Here is a 25,871-nt window from a genome sequence, read left to right as displayed (position 1 = left end):
TAAACTACAAGAACATGTCGTAAACAAAGAGCCACTTGTTGCATGTTTCATTTCATTTTGATTTGGTTTATTTATAGCTCCATTTAAGATCACACACCAGTCAAGACCAATAAACCTTCTACAAGTGCTTACAAAGGTAACTGTGAAGACTAGAGTTTCTCATGGTGCCATTCGTATTCTAATTATTTAAATAAATGTAGAGTTTATGAGATGACCATATCAAGGAAGAAATGTGTTGTTTTTGGCAAAGCAGTTATCCCACTTGTCATTTGCACTAGAAAATTCTGCTCCTGATGTGACCAGAGTACTATTATATTGGGGGACCTAATGTTGTTTTATTGTTAATGAAAGCTTAGTAATATATTTAGTGTCTACTGTTCTAGTGTCTACTGTTTGAATGAAGTGTTTAGTGTCCAACTGAGTTTATAAGGAGGGCTACATCTTGGCAATTAATGGCTTGTGTTGTTTTTATGATAGAAGGTTTTATTTAGTGACTTAACACCTTTCCTTTTAATCACCAACTAGATTTAACACAGCAAGGACGTGTCCTAACGCAACCTCTTGACTTTGAGGATACATGACTGTGCCTTGTTTTTCTTGCCTTCTTGTAAGTATAGGGACATTTCAATAGCATAACTTAATTGTATAAAAATGTTTGTGTTGCTGCAGATCCAAATAATGTTGCTAGATTTAAAAAATAAAAATACTTGGTACGTGCCAAAAGATATCAATGAAATTTTGGTGAAATTAGTCGATAGTTTACCCCCAAATTTTTCATAGTGAGCGAGTGAATTTGTGGAGCTCTTACTCCTTGAAGTAACTGAAAGTCTTGTCCATCATCGCTCTTAACTATTTATGACAGTGAAGTAGTACTTTGGAAAGGGACTCCATGTTCTCTGCTCTTTCCATAGTAGGCAGCAGTAGAGGAAGTGGTCTTAGGAAGGTATGCTAATTGATGTTTATTTATTGTATTGAAAACTGCTGTTGGGGTGCAATGAAACACCACTCTGCTGAGGTTGTGGCCGTCTCCACCTGGCTTCCAAAACCTGTAATAGACCTCATCACAGGTTATAGCATGTCTCAATGTTTAGACAAGAACTTCTTTAGATCTTTTTACCTCACTGTGTAAATCTACCATAGACAGTGTTTTTGTCACATGACCTGGAGCTGCCCTTTCCAACTTGATTAAGAAGCTCTGCTCTGTTGTTAAACTGGAAGCTGCTTGACAGATGTTTATAAAAGAGGGTCACTTTGTAGGGTCCAGTTTAAGTTCAAGAAAGTGTGTGGTCGTTTGTGATCGCCAACGTGCACCTACTCTGTGGTTTAAAGGGGTGAATTGGAGGACAAGCTAACCCCTGCTGAATGCTATGGCTACCCTGGGCCAGATGTGATATGTTGGTCAGTAACGGAGTGAGAAGGGAAAGGGGCCGTAATTTTCGTCTGGACATGCTTTCAAATGATGCATGAAGTTAAGTAGTGGCTTATCTAACTGTGGTTGGAATAGACCATGGATCCAACCACAAGGAAAAAATCTTCCCTTTCAGGTTATGTCAGTGGGCCTGTTCTTGATTAAGTAGAGTATTCTGGCTACTATTAAATGCAAATTTGAATCTGTCTTTGCAGTATGGCAAACCTATTAGTGTAGGGTAGAGGAACCAGGAACTGTAAATGCAATGTGAGCCTTTTAAATCTTCATAATCAACATAATTTAAAGGTGCCCTATCTATGTTTCTCCATGGAAATGTTATTGCGTTGAAATATATGGCATTTAACTAATGTATCTTGCATAAGAGGTTTTATTGCTAAAAATATGAGTGGAGTTTAGTAACTTTTCCTAGCAGCATCACCTGTTTATCTCCATGGAGTTAAGATTAATGTCACACCTTGGAACTTTCTAGGTAAAGCAATAACATAACAAGGAACCAGAAAAGTTACATAATGTCAGGCTCTTCAGTCCAATGTCTTCTATGGTCTGCTTTTTAGGGAGACTTTTGGAAGTGTTCCTGATCCATTTCCAGTGAATAATCCTACTTGATTATTATCTATAATAAACATGGATTTAACACATCCATTGCTATTCCTCATTGTATTTCATGTCTTTTAGACATTATCATTTGGTCACAGATTTTCTTTTATTATGACGCGTAAGCCAAATGTCCCATATCAACAAAGTCCGTGTGACTGTGATAAAGACAAGTGCCCTGCTGTATCTCATGTGGACAAACAGAGACATGCACAAACAATGTTGGTATCCAGGCAACTGACAGCACCGTCAGGCTGTCTAGTTAACTGTACTGAGCTTCCGAAAATAGCTGCTAACATGTCTGCTTAATCTTTTCTCTGCAGTATTCAGACACATTAGAATATCTTTCCTGGACAAATAAGGGCATTTTGGAAGAGAGAAATGATGTGTAGACATGGAACTATGTAGACAAACAAAAAAGACTTATACTTTTTCCATATTGGCTGGCTCCAGTCCTACTTTATATAATTTGTTTTGGTTTCCTTGTTTTTCTCATTCCATGCACTGTATTTTTGCTGTGGTGAACCTTGGAAAACAGATGTGTGGCAGATCTCCCACTGTGTCAGAATTTATTACACAAAACAAACACAATTGGGACAATTTATTTACCTTTGAATTTCATCTTCATTTTAATGTGTTTAATACTTTACAATTGCTATATGAAATCTTTTTTCCTGTTACTAAAGGTGCAGAATTTTTTCATTGAGGAGGGATTTATATTACAAGTAGTCCACATTAGAACCTAGTGCCATATGCCAGACTGTTTCTCTTGGCTCCTAAACAGATAGTGGGCTTTGGAACTGTGTTGAGACGCCTTTCCCCCGGGCTTATTCCTGGGTAAACTGGCAAGTGAAATGAAACAGGAGAAAGTCTCTGTCTCTGTCTTGACATTGAATAATTATAATAATGATATGCTGAAAATAATAATTGCATATTATCATCTATTATCTATTATCTGACATCAAGGACATGATGTATACCTCAAAATTTCACTGAGATGAGAATTGGCAATCTGTTCCTATGGAGATCTGTCATCTGCTTGTTTCTATGGATATGCCATTGCTCTGCCTGGAATGTCCCCCAGTATGACATTAAATAGCTCTACCTTACATTTGTTCAGTTACAAGTGGCTTTACAGCTCAAAAATACCAAAAATAGAAAAGAAAAAAAGAAAAAAAACTGTTTCTGACTGTGAGTAGGGTTTCCTCTCCACAGATCTGACCTGTAACTTGCGCTGGTTTGGTCTTCATGACAATAGAAAGATTTAATACCATACTATGAAACATTCCAGACAAAGCAACAATATTTCCACAGAGAAAAGGGTTTGATGGGCCCTCCACCAGACAAGTTACACAATGCACCTTTAAGTCTGAGTTGTCTGATTTGAATCCTTGTTTAATGGGTGAAATCTGGTTAGGTCCACTTTACACATTATTTTGTTCTGTGATAAGGTTTAGTCCTTCCTCCTAGTTAATTAATAATTGAATTTGTAGTTTCATTAGAGATTACTGTTTTATAGTGCCTGATGCGTAGTCAGTCAGACTCATTACAAGTTGTCTGATCTAATACAGAAACCGTTAACACCATTGTGTTATTTCATTAACCACTAATTTAGGTTTATGATTTCCATCTTATGAGCATGATCAAATATCCAATGGAATCTTTCTGATTGTTGTGAAGTGAAGCCACACCTGACCAGAGTGGCTTGGAAACTCCAAACCAGGAAGCAGATGTTTTTGGGACCACCCTAGAAAAGAGCTGAATTGAGTGTCAAACCATGCTGCTTTCTCCCTCTGTCTTTCTGATGTTATAGACTGACCCATTGTGCAGATTTCACTTCATATGGAGTGTGGAATGAAACTGTGTTTGTCATTTTTCTCCATAAGCAAATCCATCCAAGTTTGGAAAATAGGCATCCTGTTATATATTGTTGGTGGCTAGTGTGAAGAATCTGACTGCTGTTGATTCTATTAGGGTCAGGTCTGAATTGGTGAGGAGATGGGTGGGGCTCTGATCTGGTGCTAGCCTCTGTTGTCCAAAAGGAAATGTGTGAGTGCGTGCTTGTTGGTCTAATTTGGCAGAGGGAGGAAGGATGCCAGCGGACATACCGGAGGCCAGGGTCCGGAACAGCCTTCCTTATTCGCCAGACTAGGGTTTGTGATTTGTTTTTAATGAGTAATAGGGGACGTATTGTCTGAAAGCACTGGGCCTTAAAGAATGCATTGTTAACAAGGGCAGCTGCCTCCATTCATGTTTCATTAGATTTATTTTAAGGAATAACATTTCTGAAATCACAGACTGAAATAATTTCATGACATCAAATAGTTGTTCTAAAACAAAGCAATCTCAAAAATTATTTGTCAAAAACCTCAAAATTGAGCAGTTAAAAGCTATTTAAAGCAAATCTAAGTGATCTGTAGTCAACATAGTCAACAGATTATAACAAAAACAAAAAACCCCACATCATCCTTATGAAAATCAGACACACCCATCCATGATCCATGTTTTCAGACATACCAATGCTTTTACATATTTTGTTCAGTAATTACAAATTCCACACAATTTTCCATGCCAACTTTCCTACAGTTAGAAAGGTCAGTGTATTAGGTTATGCCCATATACAGTACATATGCTTTCAATGTAGAACCAAAAGTCCAGCAACATTTAGTAATCTTTATGATCCAAATGTTGTTTATTTTGCCGCAGGTGTTTTAGTTTATTTTTACTCTGTTATATATTTTTTTTCTTTCTCCACAGACCATCCAGTGCCCCCAATAATGGATTGCCTAAGGTAAGACAATAAAAAATTATAACTATAATTTTGGCTGGATAATTTGAACAACGAATGTGTAGCTCTCCCAACTGATTTAAATAATTAAATGTCGAAGGTGTGATTAACTTGTTTCTCTGCTCATGAATGCCATAATGTGCACTTTTTTGTCATGCATGGTTTGACTGTGGATCTGCTGTGTTTGCACGTTTTGTGTTCTCACCTTCACCCAGGGCGAAGCTCAGGAGATCATTAAACCTGTGCCCATCACCCACACCGCTTCAAACCCCACGGCCTCCATCACCAGTAAGACCCCAGCTCAGGTCAGTCCTGCATGCAACCAGACGCCCAGGCCCTTTGGAGTGAACAGCCGCACCACCACTCCCCCCAAAGTAGCCTCCATCCCCTCGGAATCTTCTGCGTTCACACCAGCCACATCCTCCCTGCCCACTGTCCCGCAGCCATCCGTCTATAACTCCCCCATAAACCTCTACTCCAGCACTAACGCTTGTGAGGTTGTCATGGGGCAAAGGAGGGGCCTGCTGGAGAGCCAGGGCCTTTCAGATGTCCTCAATGGGTATGTTTAAAATGCATATTATTAGCACTCCTGTTAAATAACCAATAATAGCTCTATTGGTTTAGTAGCAAAACATCTTTATACTGTGACACAAATGTTTTCGGATTGTCAGAAATTCAAGTAAAACTATAAACACACTGACAATATAAAACATAAGTGTAGAATTTCTTCCCAGCTCTCCCTCTTTTAATCTTAAACTGTGTATATCATGTTTTAGACCAGCTGTGTTGACACAGGAAAGAGAACAAAGACTAGACAACATAAATTGACTTAAGTCCTGCTACATCTGTAGAAGTTTTCTAGACCACACCACACTGTGGATTTAACAGGGCTGTTTCATTATGTGCCAACTGCCATGTTCTGCTTTCATGTTAAAGCCAGGGATTGACACCCTAAACATATGAAGACTGTTAGATAGTGTACACTTTAATCTGGATGCAATTTTCACTTGGAGTATTTGAGCGCAGTCTCATCACTAACCACTAGATGTCAGACAATATTCCACAATCATACTTTTTTACTCAAAAGTTGTCTGAGTTGTTCCTAACCATTCCTAACACACTCTTAATTGTAAACTGCCCCTATTGAAATGTTCTCTTCCATGTCTTTGCCTGCCGACTTGTGTTGGTTAACTGGTTAATTCTCTCAGAAGGGCCATTAATTTCCAGCTAATTTAATAGGGACTTTGCTCAGTCCTTTGGCTTCAGTCCTTTTCCATTTCTGCTTCTTTGCCCACAGGAGGAAGAAGAGATGCAAACCAAGTTAGTGTTCTGAATGATAATATTCTGTATGTGGCGCAATAGCTTTCTAACCACGTGGAATGTGATTATAGCTTTCTCATCTCTGGTTTGTGATTACCAAAGGCATGCGTGGACCCTCTCAAAACCTCACAACTATACTTGTCTTCTCTCACACTGCCTCATATGAAATGTTGTAACTAATCCATCTCAGAGAAAGCCTGGTGAGGTACTGCCATCATTCATATTCTCAAGAAAAAAAGAAAAAAGACTTTCTGTCCGCTAACATGGTATTTAGTCTGAAGGCTGCTATAGGCCTGTCAGGACACTGTTCCATACTACTACTGTGCAGTCAGAGATGAGTAGTGTAGCCATGAATCAGTGTTACTTCATAAATAACTCAAGTAGAAGTACCAAGTTTGACAACTAAGATTACAAAAAGTAAAAAGTATCTACTGCTCAAATAAGAGCAACTGTACGAGTAACTGTCTAATTTAAATCTAATTTATGAATGGTTTATGGTTTACATAATGTAATTAAACAACAAAACAACCTCTGGCCTTTTCAAATGACATCACAAAACAACCCAAATAAAAAAAAAAATGAAATAATATCTGAAATATATCAAATAATTTGTTTTTGACCGCATAAATCTTGTCACTAGACACTAGACTCAGTGGTAAGAGTAACTAAAACCTTTACTTCAGTTAAGAGCACTGTTAAATTGTCAGATTTATAACTTAAGTAGGATTAATGTTGTGTTTGAAAACTATTCTGAAAAGTACAAATTTATAGATTTTTTAAAATACATGTAAATTTGACCAAGTACTAACCACCTCTGTGTACAGCTGTGAGTAGCATGGAATCTGTCATCAAAGTGTCCAGCCGAGGCCACTCAATGTCTCATGTCAGTTATTCAAATATTATCTCATACCATATAATTTCCCTCTTTTGAAGATTTTGGACCATTTCTCCACCTATTGCATTGATTTACAACACAGGTGCCATGTGAAGTCATTAGCTCCATCTTGTGGTGGAGTGTGGTCACTATTAACTACTGCATTATCACAGTTTACAATGAACGTTAATGCCTGAATGTGACTGATATGTTTGACCAGTTAACTTTGCTTAGTTCAATGCTTTTATTTGTGGAATAGAAAGGAGTTATGTAAAACTAAACTATGTCTCTATGTACCCTATGTGTGTTGTCTGCAGAACTCCTCCTCCAACTATGCCTAGGAGGTAAATGTGGTTGATACTCTCACAGTGTGGCGTGTCCTTTTAAAATGCACTGGTAGTTTTATGAAAAGCACTAAATAGCTTGAAATGTTTGTGGCATTACTGTCCATTTTAATTCCAAAAGGTAATGAGCAATGGATGTGTTTTGTATTGTCAGGAAACCCACAGAACCTCCTATGAACCACACCCCTCCTCTTAGTGATGCCAGTAAAAAACGCATTATTGAGGACACTGAGGACTGGCACCCGCGCACTGGCACCTCTCAGTCCCGCTCCTTCAGGATCCTGGCCCAAATGACTGGCACCGAGAATGGTAAGTATGGTGACCCCAAATACGTTACATACATGTCCTATCTATATATTTTTAGTTTCTTAGTGTCTTAGATAAGTTTACATATTTCAAGGTTGGTTCATTTTAATAGGAAACGTAAAGACAGCTAAGTATGCAGAGAGGGTAGTACTATCATTGCATGGTTAGTTTGTGGTCTTTGGTTCACTGTCTGTTTCAAAAACAATTATGACATTTATAGGGAGTGATGAAGATTAAGATGAAGTGTGAAGAGAGATGTGGCTTCCCTCTATTTGGTTTTGGCCCAATGCTTAAACCAGAACAGTTTAAACCAGCTGTGGAAAAGTACAGCTTTTACTGTTTAACTTTGAATGGATGTGTTTGGCGATTTAATAATTCATTTGGAAGGATGTTATTAATTTTTTTTAAACCTTTGATCACTTTTTAATCAGTGCTTTTTATTTTCCAGAGCAAACCCCAGAGACAAGTGGAAAGAAGTAAGTCTTTGCGTTTCATGTTTCAGTTTTGTTGTGTACATTTCCAGGAGACATTGGCGTTTACTCCATTTATATTGTGGTTTCCCATTCTGATTTGGCTCACAAAGCTCTAGTGTGCAGGCTTGTATTTCATAGTTAAACGCTGATTTCCTTATGCTCTGGTCCAGCCACATTATGCTTCATTTAAGACTTAACTGGAAGAAACTGCACAGAGGGGAAGACAGTAGAGCCACACATCGAACATAGCCAGTGATTTTAACTGCTCCTCTCTGTCCTAATCTGCTGTAAACATAGTGTGCCCTCTGTAGCAGATGTTCAACCAATCACATGTCATTCACCAGGAGCAGTGGATAATTTAGTGGTTTGGGGGATAATGTCCACAGTGGTGCATGTCCTGTCTGCTTGTACTACACACACACTGATCATTCCTTTGGCTGTTTGCTTTATAGGGAAAAACAAGTTACTACACAGTCAACATATTAAATGCAGTCATATTGATATTAATTTGCATATCTCAGTTTTGCCTGGATATGTAGCTAGTTCACTTTGCTTTATTTTTACAATATATACTTGTGAAACCTTTTCCCCTCCTTTTCCCATCTTTTCAACATTTCTGCTATGTCCTAATGGCAACTGTCCTCTTTTTTTCTTCTTCTTTTCTCTTGTGCCTTGTTAGAGCAAACAAGCTGGACCCAGAGGAGATAGGACACAAGTACAACAAGCTGAGGGACTGGCATCATGGCGTCTCAGCCCGAGTGCTCAATGTACAGTAGATGTCATTTATTTAGTTTGTCCATGACTTGCAAAGCAGTCAGTCATAATTGTACCAACAAATATCCAATGATCTAAAACAAATCTCACAATACAATATCAGTCACAGTACCATTACAATACTACAGTACTATTACTATAAATACTAATATTTTCAATATGTATTGTAATATTAAGGATAGGTTAAAGGTGTTTTAGAAATGCATTTTTTTCCTCTAAGGTGTCAGCCATGATCTATATAATTCCCTTGTTTTTTGGCATGCTACTGAAACAAAGCATGTATTTAGGCAAAGCTGCTTGTGATTCTATTTATTGTTATACAGTGCACTAAATTATTGCAAGACTTTTGATGTTGCTATAAGATATTGCAGTTAAATCACTACACAATATTTGGGTATATTATTTAATTCGTATACTCACTCATGTTAGTCTTTGTAATTTGTTTACAATTTCTTTATACTGTACATGTAGGTGTTGAGAATGTTTTTCCTCATTTGTGTTTGTCAAATGCAAGCTGTCTAATCTAATGCTGTGCCTGATCATACCTATATTCTTTCTTTGTTAAATTTATCTTCACCTTTTCTTGTGTTCACACAATAAATCTTTGATTTTAGGCTTAACTTTTTCTTTGTTTTCTTTTCCTTTCAACTTTCAATCCCTAACTGCCTTTCTTCTGACTTAATGAAGATCAACGACATCTAAAAAATTTGTTTTATGTGTGAAGGCAGTGAAGGTCAGAATGCTGAAGCAGAACACCTATCAGTTAAAAAAAAGGGAGACAAAGTCATCAGAGAATATAGAAGACAATACAAGATGAGATATTTCCTTTGTAGCTTAAAACTTCTTAATGGTAAGCACCACTCGTTTATGCCAATGCCTCCCACGAGTATGATGCATAGGAGTGCTTTGTAGTCCAAGTATTCTACTGACTTAGAAGAAGAAAAGAGATTTTTCAAGTACAGGTGGATGGTGATGGTGAATACATGGATGGCGTAAAATGAAATGAAAAATGAAATGAAAGTTCTGTTATGTTCATAAATGTAGTTAATACGATTAACTGAGATTCAGGAGCAAGACCACGCCTCAGCCGCCCTCTCCTCTCACCAGGGAACCACAACTCACCTCGACCACGCCTCTAATTTCCCAAAAGCCTATATGTAGCAGCCTTTCCCATCATCCCAGTTTGTCTCGGTGAACTCGACCCCACCCTCCCATCCCCTATTTTGTCTTTCAGTCATAAGACCCCTACAAGGGGGGGGTCCCGTCCCAGCTGGGCCAATTGTAGATTGAGACGGAGCCCCCACCCATAGTCTCAACCCAGCCATCTCTGTCTCGCTTAGTACATTATCAATAAACTTCTTCGCACTATGTCGTTGTTGGCGTGGTCCTAGCTAGTGAAAGTATTACTAGCAGCCAGAATCAGAAGTTGTAGAGCTACATCCAAGTCTAATTTGGTGCATCATATTTAGTATAAAATTTGAATTATTCCTAAACTGTTAACATGTTTTAACAAATGTTGATTCAAAAAAATGAAGACCTAAAAGTTGTAAGTTATACCTGAAAACATTTTATATTAAGAATGTTTCTCAACAGTTTGGGACATATTGAATTGCAAATTGTATGGTAGATAGCAAGCATAAGAGCACATAATTGTTCCCTTATGGCAGTAATTACTCAGCCATATGGAAAATAGGCCAGCAGTGTATGTCCTTTCATTTTATGTACCCTGTAATTGTTTAGATTGTTTGTAATCATGCATCACTGTACATTTTATTTCTCTTATTTTAATGAATCCTAAACATAGACAAACAAATGTATGATGATAAGACTCTTCAGAAATGTCAGCAGTGTTTTGATAAGCTGTCTTTTTTACTACCAGGGAATCGGTTGACAATGTTACTCCTGCTGTCCACACATCACCTGCAGCAAAACCATTTTCCAAATCTGCACCTTCACCCAAGAATGGGAACACGGCTCCTGCTCCCACATTCAAGAGCCCAGGATCCCACACTGCCTCTCCTGCAGGTATGCTTATTGCTTTTTTTAAACTGTTGTTTATAATTTTGTCCAGCAGAGGGCGGCCTTTACTTGTAATGTCATACTGGTTCAGCACTGAACTTGTGAGTGCTATAAAAACAGGAGGTATTTTGTTAATGAGCTTAGATTATAGCTTTTTCCAGGATCTCCTTACTTTAACAGGTTGTGAAATTGAGAATTAAGTGCTTTATTTGTGTGAAAGGTGCTTTGTAAGTCTGTAAGTTCTGCTATGGGACCTCCGACCAATTACAGCAAATATTTACTAAAAAGTTCTGGGTTAGGGGTCATTATTAGTAATAGTAAAACACAAGTACACCATTCGTTCCTGAATAGATTCAGTATCTGTTAACCAGATTGGTGTGTGTTTGTGAAACTACAGACTTTGAAAAACACATTTCTTTTTAAAGAGAAAAGTCCACTGTAGACCATTTTTTATTATGTGTAGGTTTATCACCTACTTAACTATGAATAAACAACTACACAAGTCCTAATGAGATTTGTTTAACAAATTCTATTAACAAATGTGAGTCCTATTATGCATGTACTACAACAAAGGAAACCTCTTTCTTCATACCCTTGACCAGGCTCTGGCCATATTTGCCCATTTAAAAAAAGTAAAAACCTCAAATATGTTTGACCAAGTGCTTTTCAATCAGCCATAAGTTCCACAGAATGGTAAAAAAAAAAAAAAAAAAAAAAAAAAAAGATTGTTAAGCAGTCATACATCCTTTTAGAAATAAATTGGACCTTTAAATTGCAAAATAGTACAGAAATCATTCACTTTTTGAAACAGAAATTGAGGCCCTCATTAAATGTAAATTCATGCCCCATTACTGACCTTTCTTGACACTTACATAAAATCATTGGCAATTACAAGTGCAGTTGTAGAGAGAGGCTATGTACAGGCGCCAATAGTGCACTTTCTGCATGACAGTTAAGTTGAGAAGGTTTTCTGCAAATGAATCCAAAATATGAATCCCAATATTGAAAAAGCAAAATACATTCTTTGTCATTGCCATAGCTCTGGGCTATATTGACACAGTTACAAGTAAAGTGATAAACAGGCTCTTTATTCACTGCAGTAATATTTGGTCATAGGATGCCTTTTCTTTTGCCTCCCATTTAGCCAAATTCAGACAGACAGAGCTGCTGGAGAAATGCGATGTCCTGCTGTGATTGAGTTGGCTGCCTTCTGCAGCGTGACTTCTTGCTCCTTATCTTCCTCACACAGCTCCACAGCACTGACAGACTAACAAAAGTGCATTTCATCTGCTGTCCTACTTAATGTGGCTGTGCTCACAATCTCGCCTTCTGCCAACGGATTCGTTTAGAGAAATTTGCCCCTCCAACTGTTTGTCATCTTTCACCACGCTGAGGCAGCTTTCACAGAGATTAAGTCATGTGACACCAAATCAAAATATTTGAAATGGTGTCTGTATTGCAAACACTTCCCTTTCAGCTGATTTTCATACTGTCATTGTGTTGTGTCAAATATTCAAGGCAATTTCCCCACCACCATTTTATCAGTGATTTGTCTGCTCTCTTCTGCGGTCTGATGAATCAGCTTTAACACTTTGGCTTTGTGTGATATGGCCCCATTCAATTTGCCTCCATTTATCATTGTCACGTTTGACATTGAAAAGATGTGAGCTATGCTAAAATGTTTTTATAGCCCAGGAGAATAAAAACGCACAGGTGATGAATCATCTAGAATTTTTAGTTTATCCTCAGAGGGGGTTGTAACCTTGGAGAAGTGCTGATGCCTTGTACTGGGCTTTATATGTCCATCCTACAGGAGACTTAAAGTAATGCAAATGTTTAACTGTATCTAATCAGGGATGTGGAGTTTGTTTCATTCTCAGTAGCAAACAATTAAGACTAAACCTAAACTCCTAATGTGCTTATGGTTGGGTTTTATGATACAAGATTGTCAAGCAATGCAGGCAAACATAGGCAAACACTTCTTGGTGTGCTCTGCAAATATGAAAGTATAAACTAAAATACATATGGAACTGTAATAATAATAATGATGCTATTGGTTCTTAATCTGTTGTCTCGTGCCTTATAGCATGCACAATAGTTGACAGTTAATATTTCTTCATTCTATCATTACTTTCTTTTTTGTGTGTATGATCTGATCCACAGCACTGCATCACTAGTGTGTTTCTTAGTGCCACCTCTGTGTATTCAGTCTGGTTTGCACACAGCTACAAATAAATTTAAGGAGCACTTATCCTTTGACCCCAGTAGTCTTTGATAATGGGGCTCTCCCTCAATACTGTCTCTGTCCTGGACCCCCTCTCACCCCCACCACACTGAGGCATTTCCTTTGGGGCAGCCACCACTGACCTCTATTCAGCACACATCTTTGGTCTGAGAAAAAGAAATGAAAACTGTTCATCTTCCCCAGTGTGGAGATGGGAGGAGGGGGATTATTTTTCCAGGTGTGTCCTCTGACTCTGGGAATGTGTTGTTTTTCTGAATGGGGGAAAAATTGATCCTTGCTCTATGGGCTGGGCGCTTCGTCTTGTCCAGCTGTTTTCAATGCTCCAACTTGGACTATAGTCACAAGACTCAAACACTGTTTTTATTAGGCTGGTTTTGGTTTGTTTGTCAGGCTATTGTGGATTGGCTGAATTCACCAACTGAACAAATTTATTTGCTGAGTGTATTTTCAGCAACTGTGATGAAAAAGGGCGTGGACAGTGTTAATAGAACATTTCTGACTGAATATTTATCACTGAGTTAGATTTTTTTTTTTTTTTTTACTTTTGTATTGCATTTTTTAACAGCATGGTGAGGTGTTTGTATGATCACAATTATACGCTTGTCAAAGTGTAAGACCACATGCTTATAATAAAAAGTAATACAATTTTGTGTTGCAAAGTGTACATTGTATTTTCCAAGAAAAGTGTGTTTTCATTTTTATTGTGGTATCAATATTGGCATTGGGTATTAGACCTTCCTTAGGATCAGAATTTTTGTACAGTGCATTATTACACATACACCACATCTTTACCCATTCCTATTCTTGTTCAGGTTTTCCCAAGAGTGGCCCTGTTCCTTCTTTTGGCAAAGTGACTGGTCCAGCACCCAGAGGTCCAGACCGCCCCACCCCACAGCCTCACCCACAGGACTTGGACTCTCTGGTGCAGCGGGCAGAACACATGCCAGCTGCCACCAGAACTCCTGTGTGCAACAAGTGCAGCAATATCATCAGGTATCACATAATGGAAAATCACCAGCAAGCTACTAGAACACTGGCCAAGCTGGACCCAATGTTCAACATGGCCTTGTGCCTTGTGTATCTCTGATTTGTTTTCCAAGAGGGCCGTTCCTCATGGCACTGGGCAAGTCATGGCACCCTGAGGAATTCAACTGTGATCACTGCCGCTCCTCCCTGGCAGAAAATGGCTTTGTGGAGGAGAAGGGCAACTTGTACTGCGTGCACTGCTACGAGACCATGTTCGCTCCCACCTGCTTTAAGTGCCAGCAGAAGATTCTCGGGGTATGTGGCAAAATTTGAATCATTACCAGCTGGAAATATTGTGTTTAATACAAATTCTTCTGAACTTTTTGTTGCAGAAAATTGTGAATGCGCTGAAGCAGACTTGGCATGCATCATGTTTTGTCTGCAGTGCCTGTCATAAACCAATCGGAGGCAACGCTTTTCACATGGAGGATGGACAACCATACTGTGAACAAGGTCAGATTCTAAAAGAAATGATGACAGTCATTTTAAGACCATTTTGTTGAAAAATTCTCTCTCCTCAGACTACTACTCTCTCTTTGGGAACAACTGCCATGGCTGTGACTTCCCTATTGAGGCAGGGGACAAGTTTATAGAGGCACTGGGAGTTACCTATCATGACACCTGCTTTGTGTGCACAGTAGGTCCAAACTTTACTTCCAGCTTGAACTTCTAGGAAAAAGTCCTGTAACATTATTGCTACGACAACAGTTATGTGTAACTATGAAATGTCTTTGTCTCTCTCCACTAGGTCTGCTGTGTTTCCCTGGAGGGCCAGCCGTTCTTTTCCAAAAAAGACAAGCCATTATGCAAGACGCACGCTCACTCTGTCAACATCTAATCATCTGCCAGATACAATGTAATACAATTCTGTCATTCACACCACATTGGAGACTAATGGTTTAACAATGCTTTTATATGCAGCACCACAAAAAATTTGTTAGCAGTACATTTCAAAACTTGTATGTATGCACCTTCTGTTTGTAGTTTGTTAATGGCTGCTGTTGTGCCATTAATATAATGTGTATTAAATATTTGTTTTGTGTGTTTTTTGGGGGGGTAGTTTTAGTTTAATGTTTAATTTATGTTAAATGTTATTGTGCATTTGGTGTTATAATTTAGATATTGCTGAAAAGAGAAAGAACATGGTGGGAGATAATGTTGCACAAGCCATTTTGTAAAAAGAAAACGTGTGTAGATGTATTAGTTAATATGAAACTTATTTTGCATTAATAAACAAATTCCATTGAGGTTCAAATAGTACTACTATGCTGACTGACATAACACTGTATGTTAAAGGTATTGCATTTTTCCCAAGACTACCCTGAGCACTGTTCGTGTTAAAGTGTACATTTTCCAGACGCAGGCCCAGCTCTCTTTTACATTTGCAAACTAAGTAAAATTTCTAAATGAAACATTGTTCTCTATATTTTCAATAAATGCAACAAAAACACAATGCACTGGAATACAGAATTTTTGTTCTGTGTATTGCTTAAAAGGGGATATTGACTGTTCAGATTCTGTTTATCAAGACTGTAAAGCTTGGGGTAACAGTTGGGTAATGATAATGTTGCGTGTATAATTGATTTATCAACCCCTATTAAGTTGTAGAGCCCTGCCCTGAATGTTTCTGTGAGCTATAAATCTGTACCAGTCAGACAAGAAGCAAAAAGCATTACTTACCTGTGTAGTAATGTTATCTCCTTGGAGACTCAGACAGAAACAACAGCCATTGGGCATACGCCTCTTCACTTGCAACTTACACGCATAGGCCTATATAGTTTAGCATGACACGCTAGAGACATGCGTGATGTCCTGATTTTGCATAAGTGACACAGGTGTGAGTGCATGAAGTCTATAATGTTCAGCCGAGCGCCCTCGTCTGCACTTCTCCAAGGCGTCGGAGGTGGGAGCTGTGCGCGCAGACGACACATTAGTCCAGCCTCAAACTGCCCGGGCTATTACACTTTGGGAAACTAGAACTACACGATGCAACTCATGCGATTCAAGACACTACGCTAGGAATCGAGACAAGCTGGGAACTTTTCGAGTGTCTCAACAAGAGGAAGTGGGTAAGTTGACTTTATTTTGTCGGAATGTGGCTGAGGGCTCGTGTGTGTGAGCGGAGTTCGAGGAGCAGCACTCGTCTTGCGGTTGTGATTAGCCTATCAAGTCGTACATTTACGGAGACCAAACTCATTTGCTGTGCGTGCTGCAGCTGATTAGAGACGGGCATGTTTGTGTTGTGTTACAGTAGTGGGAACCCGCGGTTTTACCGGAGCAAGGGGACAGTGAGATGATGGTGATGCTTATCAGCGAGGGAAGCCTTCATCCACTACAATTCGCTCCATCATCATTGTCGCATCAGTTATTTTGTATTTGGTAACCTATTTTCTGATTCCTTATAATCTGTATACTGCTCAGTTGGTTATTGTTTCCAAAAACTTAGTTCTGTCGTTTTATTGCCAAGTAAATCTGGAAGCTGTACCAACAAAGTGAATAGTGAGTGTGTTACTTTCCACATCTGGCAGTGGTCTACAGAGGCAGTGTGTTGTGGCAAGAGGTCAAGAGCAATATATGAGTGACGGCTGAAGAGCAGACAAAACCACAGTGAACTCAGAGAGGAGGTCCTCCCCATCACTGTTCCTTCTGTTTGTCCAAGCATCCCCTTGTCCACAAGCCCGTCTCTCTGTCCACAGGTACATCTCCGTGTCCACAGGCACACCTCACTCTGTTATGCTGTTCTAGGCCAGGACACCTCTGCAGCTGTGTGGCCCACCAACACTGAGCCCATTGAACCAGGGCAGAGTCACTTTCGACACACTCAGAGGCAGACTCTGGGCCAGACTCTGGCCAGACTCTATGCCAGCCCTGGCAGCAGACCTATGCCTGTCACTGCACTACACCATGGGCAAGGCATGTACAATGAAGCTGCTTTAAACTTGACTACAGAAGCTCAAATGTGTTTCACTATTGCACACTTATAATTGCTGATTACTGTATTGGTCTTTATATATTTAGTTAGTTGGAGAAACAATAGTTATTAGTTAAGTTAAACTGGATAGATGTTTGGGGGGGTGGGGGGTGGGTAGGTGGGTGGAAGGTCTTACAACAAGCTTATGCCTCTTGGCATTGGTTGTGGTCTTAGCCTTAACAGGGACCCTTCAACATTAGATTCCACTGGTTTAATTACAGGAAGTGACTTCAGCCAATGAGAGCAGTGCAGCAATATGCTCTTAAACAAACCTAATAGTGGTGGTATGTGGGGACCAGACAGGTATGTCTGAGTGGATAGAACACTTTTCTACAATGGTGGTGCAGGGGAGAAGAATACGCACTAGTGTTTATCACAACACACTGGCTCTAGGGTTCACAGTGAAATGTGATGCCAGTGTCAGAGTGAAGCAAGATGGAGGCCCAGAGATGTTAGGGATGGACTGTCAGGTCTGCTGCTGCTGCTGGAATGACTTTTCCAGACAAGCCTTTGTTTTCATGACTTTTCTCTCATAAGACATAGAGCAACATCCCAGATGGATTTGCAGTGCAATGCCATTCATCCATCATTCATTCAGCCAGTTCCTCCACTGTTTCTGTATTTAAAATACTGAAGTTATTAACAGACCAGTCACCAGGCTAGCTCATGTAGTCATGGTTTGGGCCACAGATTAGGTTTCTTGGTAATATAAGTACAATATGACTGACCCTCTCTCTTTTACTCTACAGACCTTAGTACATAAACAAGCTAGTGTACAAACCCAAAGTTTGGGTAAATACATAGGGAGGTCAAAAAGGACATCTGATGTTAAATCCATCAAATCTGTTGTGGCGAACCCAAATGCAGAAAACCAAAGGGAATTAAGAAACAGATCATGTTTGGGTATGTGCCAATTTCCTTTCGATCTCCTCTTGTTGTAATCAGTTCAGGTTGTGTGCATGTGGTCTTGTTCCACTTACAAACAGCTGCTAACTACACAGAGGCCACTGGCTTCATCAATGAACTGAACAGGAAGAGGGATTTTAAGTTGAGATACCCAGCTCCTTGTTTAATCTACATACAGTCGCTAATCGGTGACAAATGCAAGACACTGAAATCATTTAAAGCTGTGAGGTGCTCTACACATGTCTGGAAGGTCAGCTGCCTATTTCCTGTTATTAGAGGAAAGGATGATGAGATAATAGGCTTAGACAATCTGAGATGAGGGGAGGACCATTTTAAGCGAAAGCAGCTTTTATTTTGAGTTGTATCGTTATCGTCTTAATGATGTATTTTGATTTTTAGGGATGAATGAGAATGAGAAGATTGGGTGTCACAATGCCTTCTAGTTCTGTTCTTCTGACTTTTTATGGTAAGTCCTACTTAAACATTGATCAGGCCATGACAAAATAACATCCACCTACAGATCTGATAAAAAGTAGATTTCATTCACATGTCAATTGAGTGTCGATAAGCAACTTAAGGAACTTTTCTGGTCGGCCTGTCATGATTATTACTATATCTATTTATCATTCAGTATATTTATATTTATTGTGTACAATTTCCTTTTGCCATTTTACATTATAATGTATGATTTAAGATGTAGAGGGCTGAATAAATAACTTCTATCACTAATTATTAGTTAACAGTATGATACGGTTCACTGGGATTATCCTGCTTTGTGTCAATGGCATAAAGTTGTTTCAGTAATATAATTTATCGCAATATTTCTCTGAAGCAATATATTCTGCTTCAAAATTCCACCAAATATTTTCTGGGGAAGAGGGGTGTTTCCCAATATAGCATTATATCTTTATGAAGACAGGCACCACCACCAGGCCAAGTTAGATCTGTGGCGAGATGACCACTCTCACATTAACAATACATGTTTTTGAGCAATTGAATTGCTTGTAATTGGATAAATCCAAAACAAAATAAGTTTAATAGTAAATTTAATAATCTTGCCATAGAGGCAGAAAGTTGGCGTTCCTGATCACCAGAAAAGTGATATAGTGCATCTTTAATATATTTAATGATAATGTATGATATATAAAATATTACCACACAAGATATATTTCATTCAACTGAAAATAAAGGTATGCACAGATATATACAATTTTACACACCTGTGACGTAAAGAGAATACACACACAATCTACTTTCATTAGTTAAAATTGATGATTCAAATACAGAGACGGGACTCCGTACAAAAAGCAATATTGATTAGTACAGATCAAGTGTTAATTCCCCTGTAGCAGGCTGTGCATTCAGCTGTGTGTGTCTGTGTGTGTGCATGTGTCTGTGTCTGTGTGTGCATGTGTTTAGAGATGCCGTCTCGCCAGCAGTTTGTCTCCAAAGTGCCCAGCTAATTGACTTTCTGCTCAGCATAAAGATGTCTATGTAAAATAAGCCTCCACAGGACCATGGCGGGATCCATTTTTTATCTGACTGATGCTTTCTACTTGTCTGGAGTGTTGTTAATTAATGAGCCCAGTATCTGATAGAGACTGTTGTAAACTATAGACACTCTCTGGGGATCTTGTTTCACCTAACCAATACTTCTGAGAATGACTTTTCTAATCCTAGAGGGAAAGAACACACAACATTCTGGACCTGTTAAATATGTGTAACTCAGTATGCCCAAATTGCAGTAAATCAATAATAAGAAAATATAAGTAAAACTTAAGTATGTAAGTCATTGCATTATTATGCATTATGCATTATTATTATTTAACTTTTCGGACCTGTTTTGATAAGTAACTGGATTGCAACCACATTACAACATACAATATACAAACTCCCAGAGAAGTAGCTTAGAAAAGGCTTGATCTTTGATATGGTCGATTAGGTAACATTAACACCAAGTAATCCTCAACAGTAAACTAAACTGACTAAACTAAACCTAACTAAACTAAATCAATTAGTTCTTCAAAATTATTTTTTTTTTTCAAATGAATGTTAAATCTGAATCCTCTTGCCTGCGAGATATGCTTGCCTCATCTCTTTCCACATGATTTCATCAGACCTTTTTTTTTTTTTTTTTTTTTTTTTTTTTTTTTATAATTGCAGTGTAGTTTAATTAGCATTCCATCTATCTTGAACCATGAGCAAGCCACTACAGGAGCCATCATAAACAAGCTGACTGCAAGCCAGCACAATTCCTCATTTATGTCTGGGATGGACTGATATAGAGATATGGGAATTTGGGAATGTGGGAATATGGGAATCCATTTTAGACAATTGTTAGAGGTATTTTTGAAGAACCCATTGCTGCACGGTTAATGGGTTTGAGACGAACGCTGGTTAGGACACAAGAGAAACTCGCACCAGTAAAGAATGTGTGGAATCTGTGTGTTAAAGTTCACACTGTATGGCCATGTGCGGCTGGATCGGCCCAAATAAAAGACAGCTGTATGCGACTGGAGTGTGTGCTGTGCTGCTGCACCAAATGTGTGAGAAATGAAAGGACAGATGTACAAAGAGGGGATTTAGTCAATATGCCAAAATAACATGGAGAGCCTGGTGCAGAGTTTCTCAAGGACTGCGCTTTGTTCAAATCATGTGAGGCTTTAGAATATGACATTTACATGTAACATAAGATTTTGGGTTGAAAAAAATCTTCTGACAGGTGGAGCAACAGGTAGCCTACCTTTTTATCTTTCATCTGTTTGTGGCTGGGCTAAATGGTGTGCAGCTACTAAAATGAATCACAATCTTTTTTTTGATTAATGCTATCTGTACTGTACAGACTCTAGTATACATGCACAAACTTAACATAACTAAAACAGCAGTATTCTCAAACCAAATTCCAAAATGAGTAAAAATATTAGGAATCATATACTTTCTTAAAAATTTTTTTGTACATTTCGACCTTTATTTGGTTTCAAAATGTTTTTAAAATCTCTGTTCAACTGAAATAATTGTAGACTTGCTGACTATTAAACTTATCATTTGTATGTTCAAGTGAAAATTTTGTCCTTAAATGTGACAGTAAAATAGGCACGTTTACAGATTAGACATCTGGGAGTATCATAAAAACAGCAGTTTTTGTTGAGAGCTCCCAATCTGCAGTGGTCAGTATCTATTCGAAGGTGGTCCAAAGAAGGATACAGGGTGAACAGGCTGTGCAGAGGATTCACACCGGGTGGCCTGCTTGGTCCAGTCCAACAGACAAGCTACTGTAGCACACATTGCTGTGAAAGTCAATTATGGTTTTGATAGAAACGCAGTTCAGAATCCACAGTATTATTAAAAAAACAAACAAAACTGACAATCTCTCACCACCAGTAATTGTGGCAGGTGCGTGTAGTGGTATGTCCAAATAGCATCTTAATATTTTGTTTATTAAAAGAGACATAAATAAAAATAAAATTTTAGGATGTTAATTTCAGGATAATTTTACTTGGTCATGTCGACATGTTGTTTTCTTTTTTTATTTGCACTTTTTCAATTCTAACACCTCTATATGTTTGCACAATCACAGCACAGTCTCAGCTCAGTGATTTCACTCCCGCTGCTCATGTGTGGCGCTGCAGTGGTAGGTTAGATGTCAGCCTATAATTATGTCCGAAATCCAAGGTTTATTAAGAAACGACAGGTCCAGACCACCCAGACACACTCACCTGCTTCAACTATCCCCCTCACTTCAGACTTTTTCTGCCTGATCAAATATTAGCTTAAGGCTCCCAATTTATATTTTATAACCTTTCTATATATGTTCAGAATCAGGATGGTCTGCCCAGTATGGATTTTTCCAGACAATACGTTATCCAATATTTGTCTTGCTGCTGTGACCAAAAACTGAAAAATATTTGTTGATACTGATATCAAGACTTCTAGAACTACTGGCTATAAGCATGGTCCACAAATGTATGTTTTGTTCACTTTACATTTTTCAAGCAACAGAGTGTCTCTATTGTCTATTTGACAGTACACACATCATTGTGGTAACACTGGTAAATGAACTGTATTTGTATTTAAAATACCTTTTGGCCACATACTTGCTGAGCACCTGTAGATTACTCTGTTGACCCACTGATGCACTCATTTCTCCTAGGTTTTCACCAATAAAGTATTGCTTGATTGTGCTAACATACAGCTACATTTGAGCCTAATTGCTCTTCTAATGCTACTGACCCACTAATCTGTTTAAAAAGACACTGATCTCATGCACTGATAAACAAGAAAAGAAACTTGCACACAGATACAGGAGTGCCTTTGAAAAACGCTGGCCAAATTTTAAATATCATATCTATACTGATATGTGGAAAACCTTTTGATAACACTGATATGAATATTACCTCTGATTATCGACCATTCCCAGTTCAAAAATGTTTTCCACAGTTCCACCACACTAAGTCCAAACACATCATTCTGATTTCTGTTGACATTTCAAACCTTCACCTGCTTTGTTCTCAATCATATCCATGTCTCTTCTACTGTATGCACCGTATTTGAACCTCACGCCTGTCCACTAAATAACTACTGACAGCCTGTGCCACTCAGAAGAGCTGGGGGAACAGATGATACCAATTTTGGCCTTGTTAATGTTATTCCTTTTCACTGGGTCCCTGTGTTTGCGATGACAGACCTGAAATGGTTCTCATATGTGCCGTTTTCTCTTCTTCATGTAGACTTTGGAGAGGTCAAAGGGCACCGGGAGCCGAACCCTTGAGGCGGTCTCCGTGGAAACACGCTGACAGGGGAGCTTTGTGATGTGATAGACAAGCGGCAGGATGATAATGATGATGATGATGATGATGACGCTGCAGTGAGAAAGGAGCTGGCTTCGCATAGATCACTATCAGGTGAGTCTGCCGCAGCGCTTGTTGCTGAAATGCTAATTGCTTAATTGCAGACTTGCTAACATCCTGAAGAAAATAGGAACAGAGAATTACGTGCAGTAGGAGTTTGAAGGGGTCTAGAGGGACAGCTTAGTTTTTGGTGCAGTCAGATGTATTTTCAGCTGTTTTAAACTCAAGCTCTGTTAAGTTTAGTTCAGTTTTTCCACCTTACTCAGATGGGTTCTACCCAGCACGTTCATTTGAGAGTGACACACACAAGTACACCTTCAGCATTCCTTGAGTCAAGAGCAAGCTTTTGTATAGGACACAAATGCTTGTTAAATTTGTTTTCATTTTTACATCAGTTTTTTACATCAGTAGTAAAGATATTTGGCATTGGACATGGATTTCATGTAGAATCACTTTAAGTACCCTAATACAATTTTGGTCTTTACTGTATCGCATGTGAATAGGATAGGATTCAGTCTGGTTTAATATGAGAAGTGATATATTGAAGCAGTTGTTAATATTTTGAACTGTTAAATTGTGTTCTTCTGGCAATGTATTCTGGTGAAAATTGTATGCATGATATATGGAAAATTTAATAGACTCTGATGGATTTTAAAACTGTACCCCAGATCCTTGGTTGAAGGTAATAATATAATTTAGGTGGAGTACGTTTTTTAAATATTTTAAATTAAACTCTCCGCAAACCTCCGCTACGCCATTAAAAACATAAAGTTGTTACATCAATTGATGACTTGGATTAAATAAATGACTGAAGCTAAGAGAGGGTGAGTCACCATCATGTTGCTGAGGAGTTGCATGTGAACACACGGTAGTTGTCAAATACAATTAACTCTATCCATCCATCATATTCTTACTCAAACCCTTGGTCTACCGCTGCCGTACTTTCTGAAGCTGTCATAATTTTCCAGGCTCTTATACATTTTTGTTTATTTTTCACTATTTCCCATTGCGGTTTGGGAAAAATATAATTTATCCCTATTGGAGTTGTTCATTCTTTTCATGGCAATTTAAAAATATCATAATTCAGATGGGAATGGAGTCTCCAGTCCTGATTGGCTGTGAGCCGACAGTGACCTCGACAGTAGTGTTTGTAGTTGTGCTTAAGTTACTGGACTCTTGTACTTCCTACTATTGCAGAGAGACATGATGACGTCAGTGAAAGAGAAGTTACAGATTGGACTGAGATTTGCATTATGTCTAGCCACAGCTGACCAAATGGGAAAACTATGATAACAACTGTCTGTAATAGGAGGACACCGAATTAAATATTTATTTTTGAATGTAGTGATTAAAACTGTGTACTATATCTGCTTTGTGCAGCAATTTTGCATGTAGCTAACTCAACAGTCAACAGACTTGAATCAGTACCATGGATAATATATTTTAGCCATTTTAGCTTTATTGGTATATTAAGCTTACCTGCCTGGGTTATTTCTGAAGAATCTGATCCCTGAAAGGAAGGAAATTCAATTGTACTGTGCAGTAAGCACAAGAAATTCCACATATAACAAGCTCTAGCAAGAAAATACAATTAAAACTATATTTCTGGATTTGTAATAAATCACTTACCTCAATGGGTTAAATAACTTAACATTATTTTTAAACATTTGGTAGCAACACAAGTACCTTAAGCCTGATATACATCATACAATCACCAGCTATTGATGAAGCTCTGATCTTTAAACTATATATTATGTATACTGCATTTATCAAGGGCTCAGGGTAAGCTCCGTTCTGCTTCTCACATCATCATGTACTGGGAAAACGATTATTCCACACCAATCAGTCATCTATCCTCCTGCTGCACTTAAAAGCCTCTCCTTTAGTTACGGCTTGTGTCCAGTCCAGGCAGGCCGACCTTCTCATCTGTGGATGGAGGAACAGGGTCAGGTTACAAAAGTGGAGAAGAGTGGAGGGTAACTAACCTGCTACACGCCCCACTGTTATTGCAGGTGTCCAGAGAAGTAACAGCTGTTAATGGGCTGCACTGAGGCTGCTGTCACACATGAGCTGCTACATATAAGTACACTGGAATGCCACAACTCACCGATTAGCATTTCTAGGATCAGGGTTTTGACCGGTCAAATGCTTCTTAGTTTTACTACACATTCTGAATAGTATCAACCGGAGCTGCTCTTTTACCAATGTGGGCTCTGATCTGATGTAATGTTTTTTGTATTGATCTTTGAAATACGTCTTCCTGTTCATGTTTATGTTGGCTTGGGGGTGGTATGAGGCAAACTAGTGCGGATGTACAAACATAACTATATTGAGCATCCAACGGCAGCCTATTCCTATCCCTATCCCTTTTAATGTAAAACTTTCTGCTATTGATCCAGTAAACACTGTACATCTAATCACAATGTTATAGTGTTGCTGGGTTTCAGATGACATCCCAGCAATCTACAGGCCAATAATATTTAATACAGATGGGGCAGATAAAATGAATATTGTTAAAATGCAGTTTTTTGTTGTAATATACTGAGTTCTTAGCCAGAGTGGCGCCACCTAGTGCCTCTGCTCAATTTCATGTCTCTCCGGCGACTAGGTCAGGAATCAAAATACACTTCGACGGTTCTCATGTAATTAATAAGAAAAACTGTCTCTTGCCCCTTGGAACTATGCCATCATCATGTTTTAGAATTTGAAAAATGCCAATGTCTAGGCTCAGATTATCAAAAAAAAAAGATGTTTGCCATTCATATTAAAAGTCCTGTCTGATATTGAACCATGACTGAAGAATGTACGGAACTGTTTGCCCTTCCACTTAGCCCTTTATCTCACAAAGATCCTGAACTACATGAAACAATCTTTTGAAAGCATACTATTCAGAATGAAACCATAATTTTGAGAATGCATACATGCTCTTTGCTCACTAAAACATCTCATTCTCAG

The 25,871-nt window shown here is 38.6% G+C and overlaps 2 protein-coding genes across 4 annotated transcripts in view; both read left to right on the top strand.

The window, feature by feature from the left end:
- Nucleotides 1-15,645, top strand: part of pdlim5b (PDZ and LIM domain 5b) — a 30,317-nt gene extending 14,672 nt beyond the window's left edge. Inside the window, exons 4-13 of the mRNA XM_020925239.2 lie at nucleotides 4,781-4,814; nucleotides 5,027-5,370; nucleotides 7,504-7,658; nucleotides 8,104-8,131; nucleotides 10,782-10,927; nucleotides 13,979-14,159; nucleotides 14,267-14,447; nucleotides 14,525-14,645; nucleotides 14,714-14,829; nucleotides 14,941-15,645. Coding sequence (XP_020780898.1) covers nucleotides 4,781-4,814; nucleotides 5,027-5,370; nucleotides 7,504-7,658; nucleotides 8,104-8,131; nucleotides 10,782-10,927; nucleotides 13,979-14,159; nucleotides 14,267-14,447; nucleotides 14,525-14,645; nucleotides 14,714-14,829; nucleotides 14,941-15,030 — 1,396 coding nt within the window. The 3' untranslated portion in view covers nucleotides 15,031-15,645. The remainder of the gene's footprint in view (nucleotides 1-4,780; nucleotides 4,815-5,026; nucleotides 5,371-7,503; nucleotides 7,659-8,103; nucleotides 8,132-10,781; nucleotides 10,928-13,978; nucleotides 14,160-14,266; nucleotides 14,448-14,524; nucleotides 14,646-14,713; nucleotides 14,830-14,940) is intronic.
- Nucleotides 15,646-16,093: 448 nt separating this feature from the next.
- Nucleotides 16,094-25,871, top strand: part of bmpr1bb (bone morphogenetic protein receptor, type IBb) — a 49,223-nt gene continuing 39,445 nt past the window's right edge. Inside the window, exons 1-3 of one of the 3 annotated variants that reach the window (XM_055154053.1) lie at nucleotides 16,094-16,261; nucleotides 18,469-18,535; nucleotides 22,797-22,970. The gene's annotated coding sequence lies outside the window, so the exon portion shown is untranslated. The remainder of the gene's footprint in view (nucleotides 16,262-18,468; nucleotides 18,536-22,796; nucleotides 22,971-25,871) is intronic. The other 2 variants (XM_055154054.1, XM_020925308.2) reach the window with 2 other exon arrangements.

Source organism: Boleophthalmus pectinirostris, unplaced genomic scaffold (assembly GCF_026225935.1).
Source record: "Boleophthalmus pectinirostris isolate CB_2022bp ecotype Guang Dong unplaced genomic scaffold, ASM2622593v1 HiC_scaffold_18, whole genome shotgun sequence".
Lineage (NCBI taxonomy): Eukaryota > Metazoa > Chordata > Actinopteri > Gobiiformes > Gobiidae > Boleophthalmus > Boleophthalmus pectinirostris.
The sequence above is the reverse complement of the archived record's forward strand: the minus strand, read 5'-3'. Positions and strand labels throughout refer to the sequence as shown.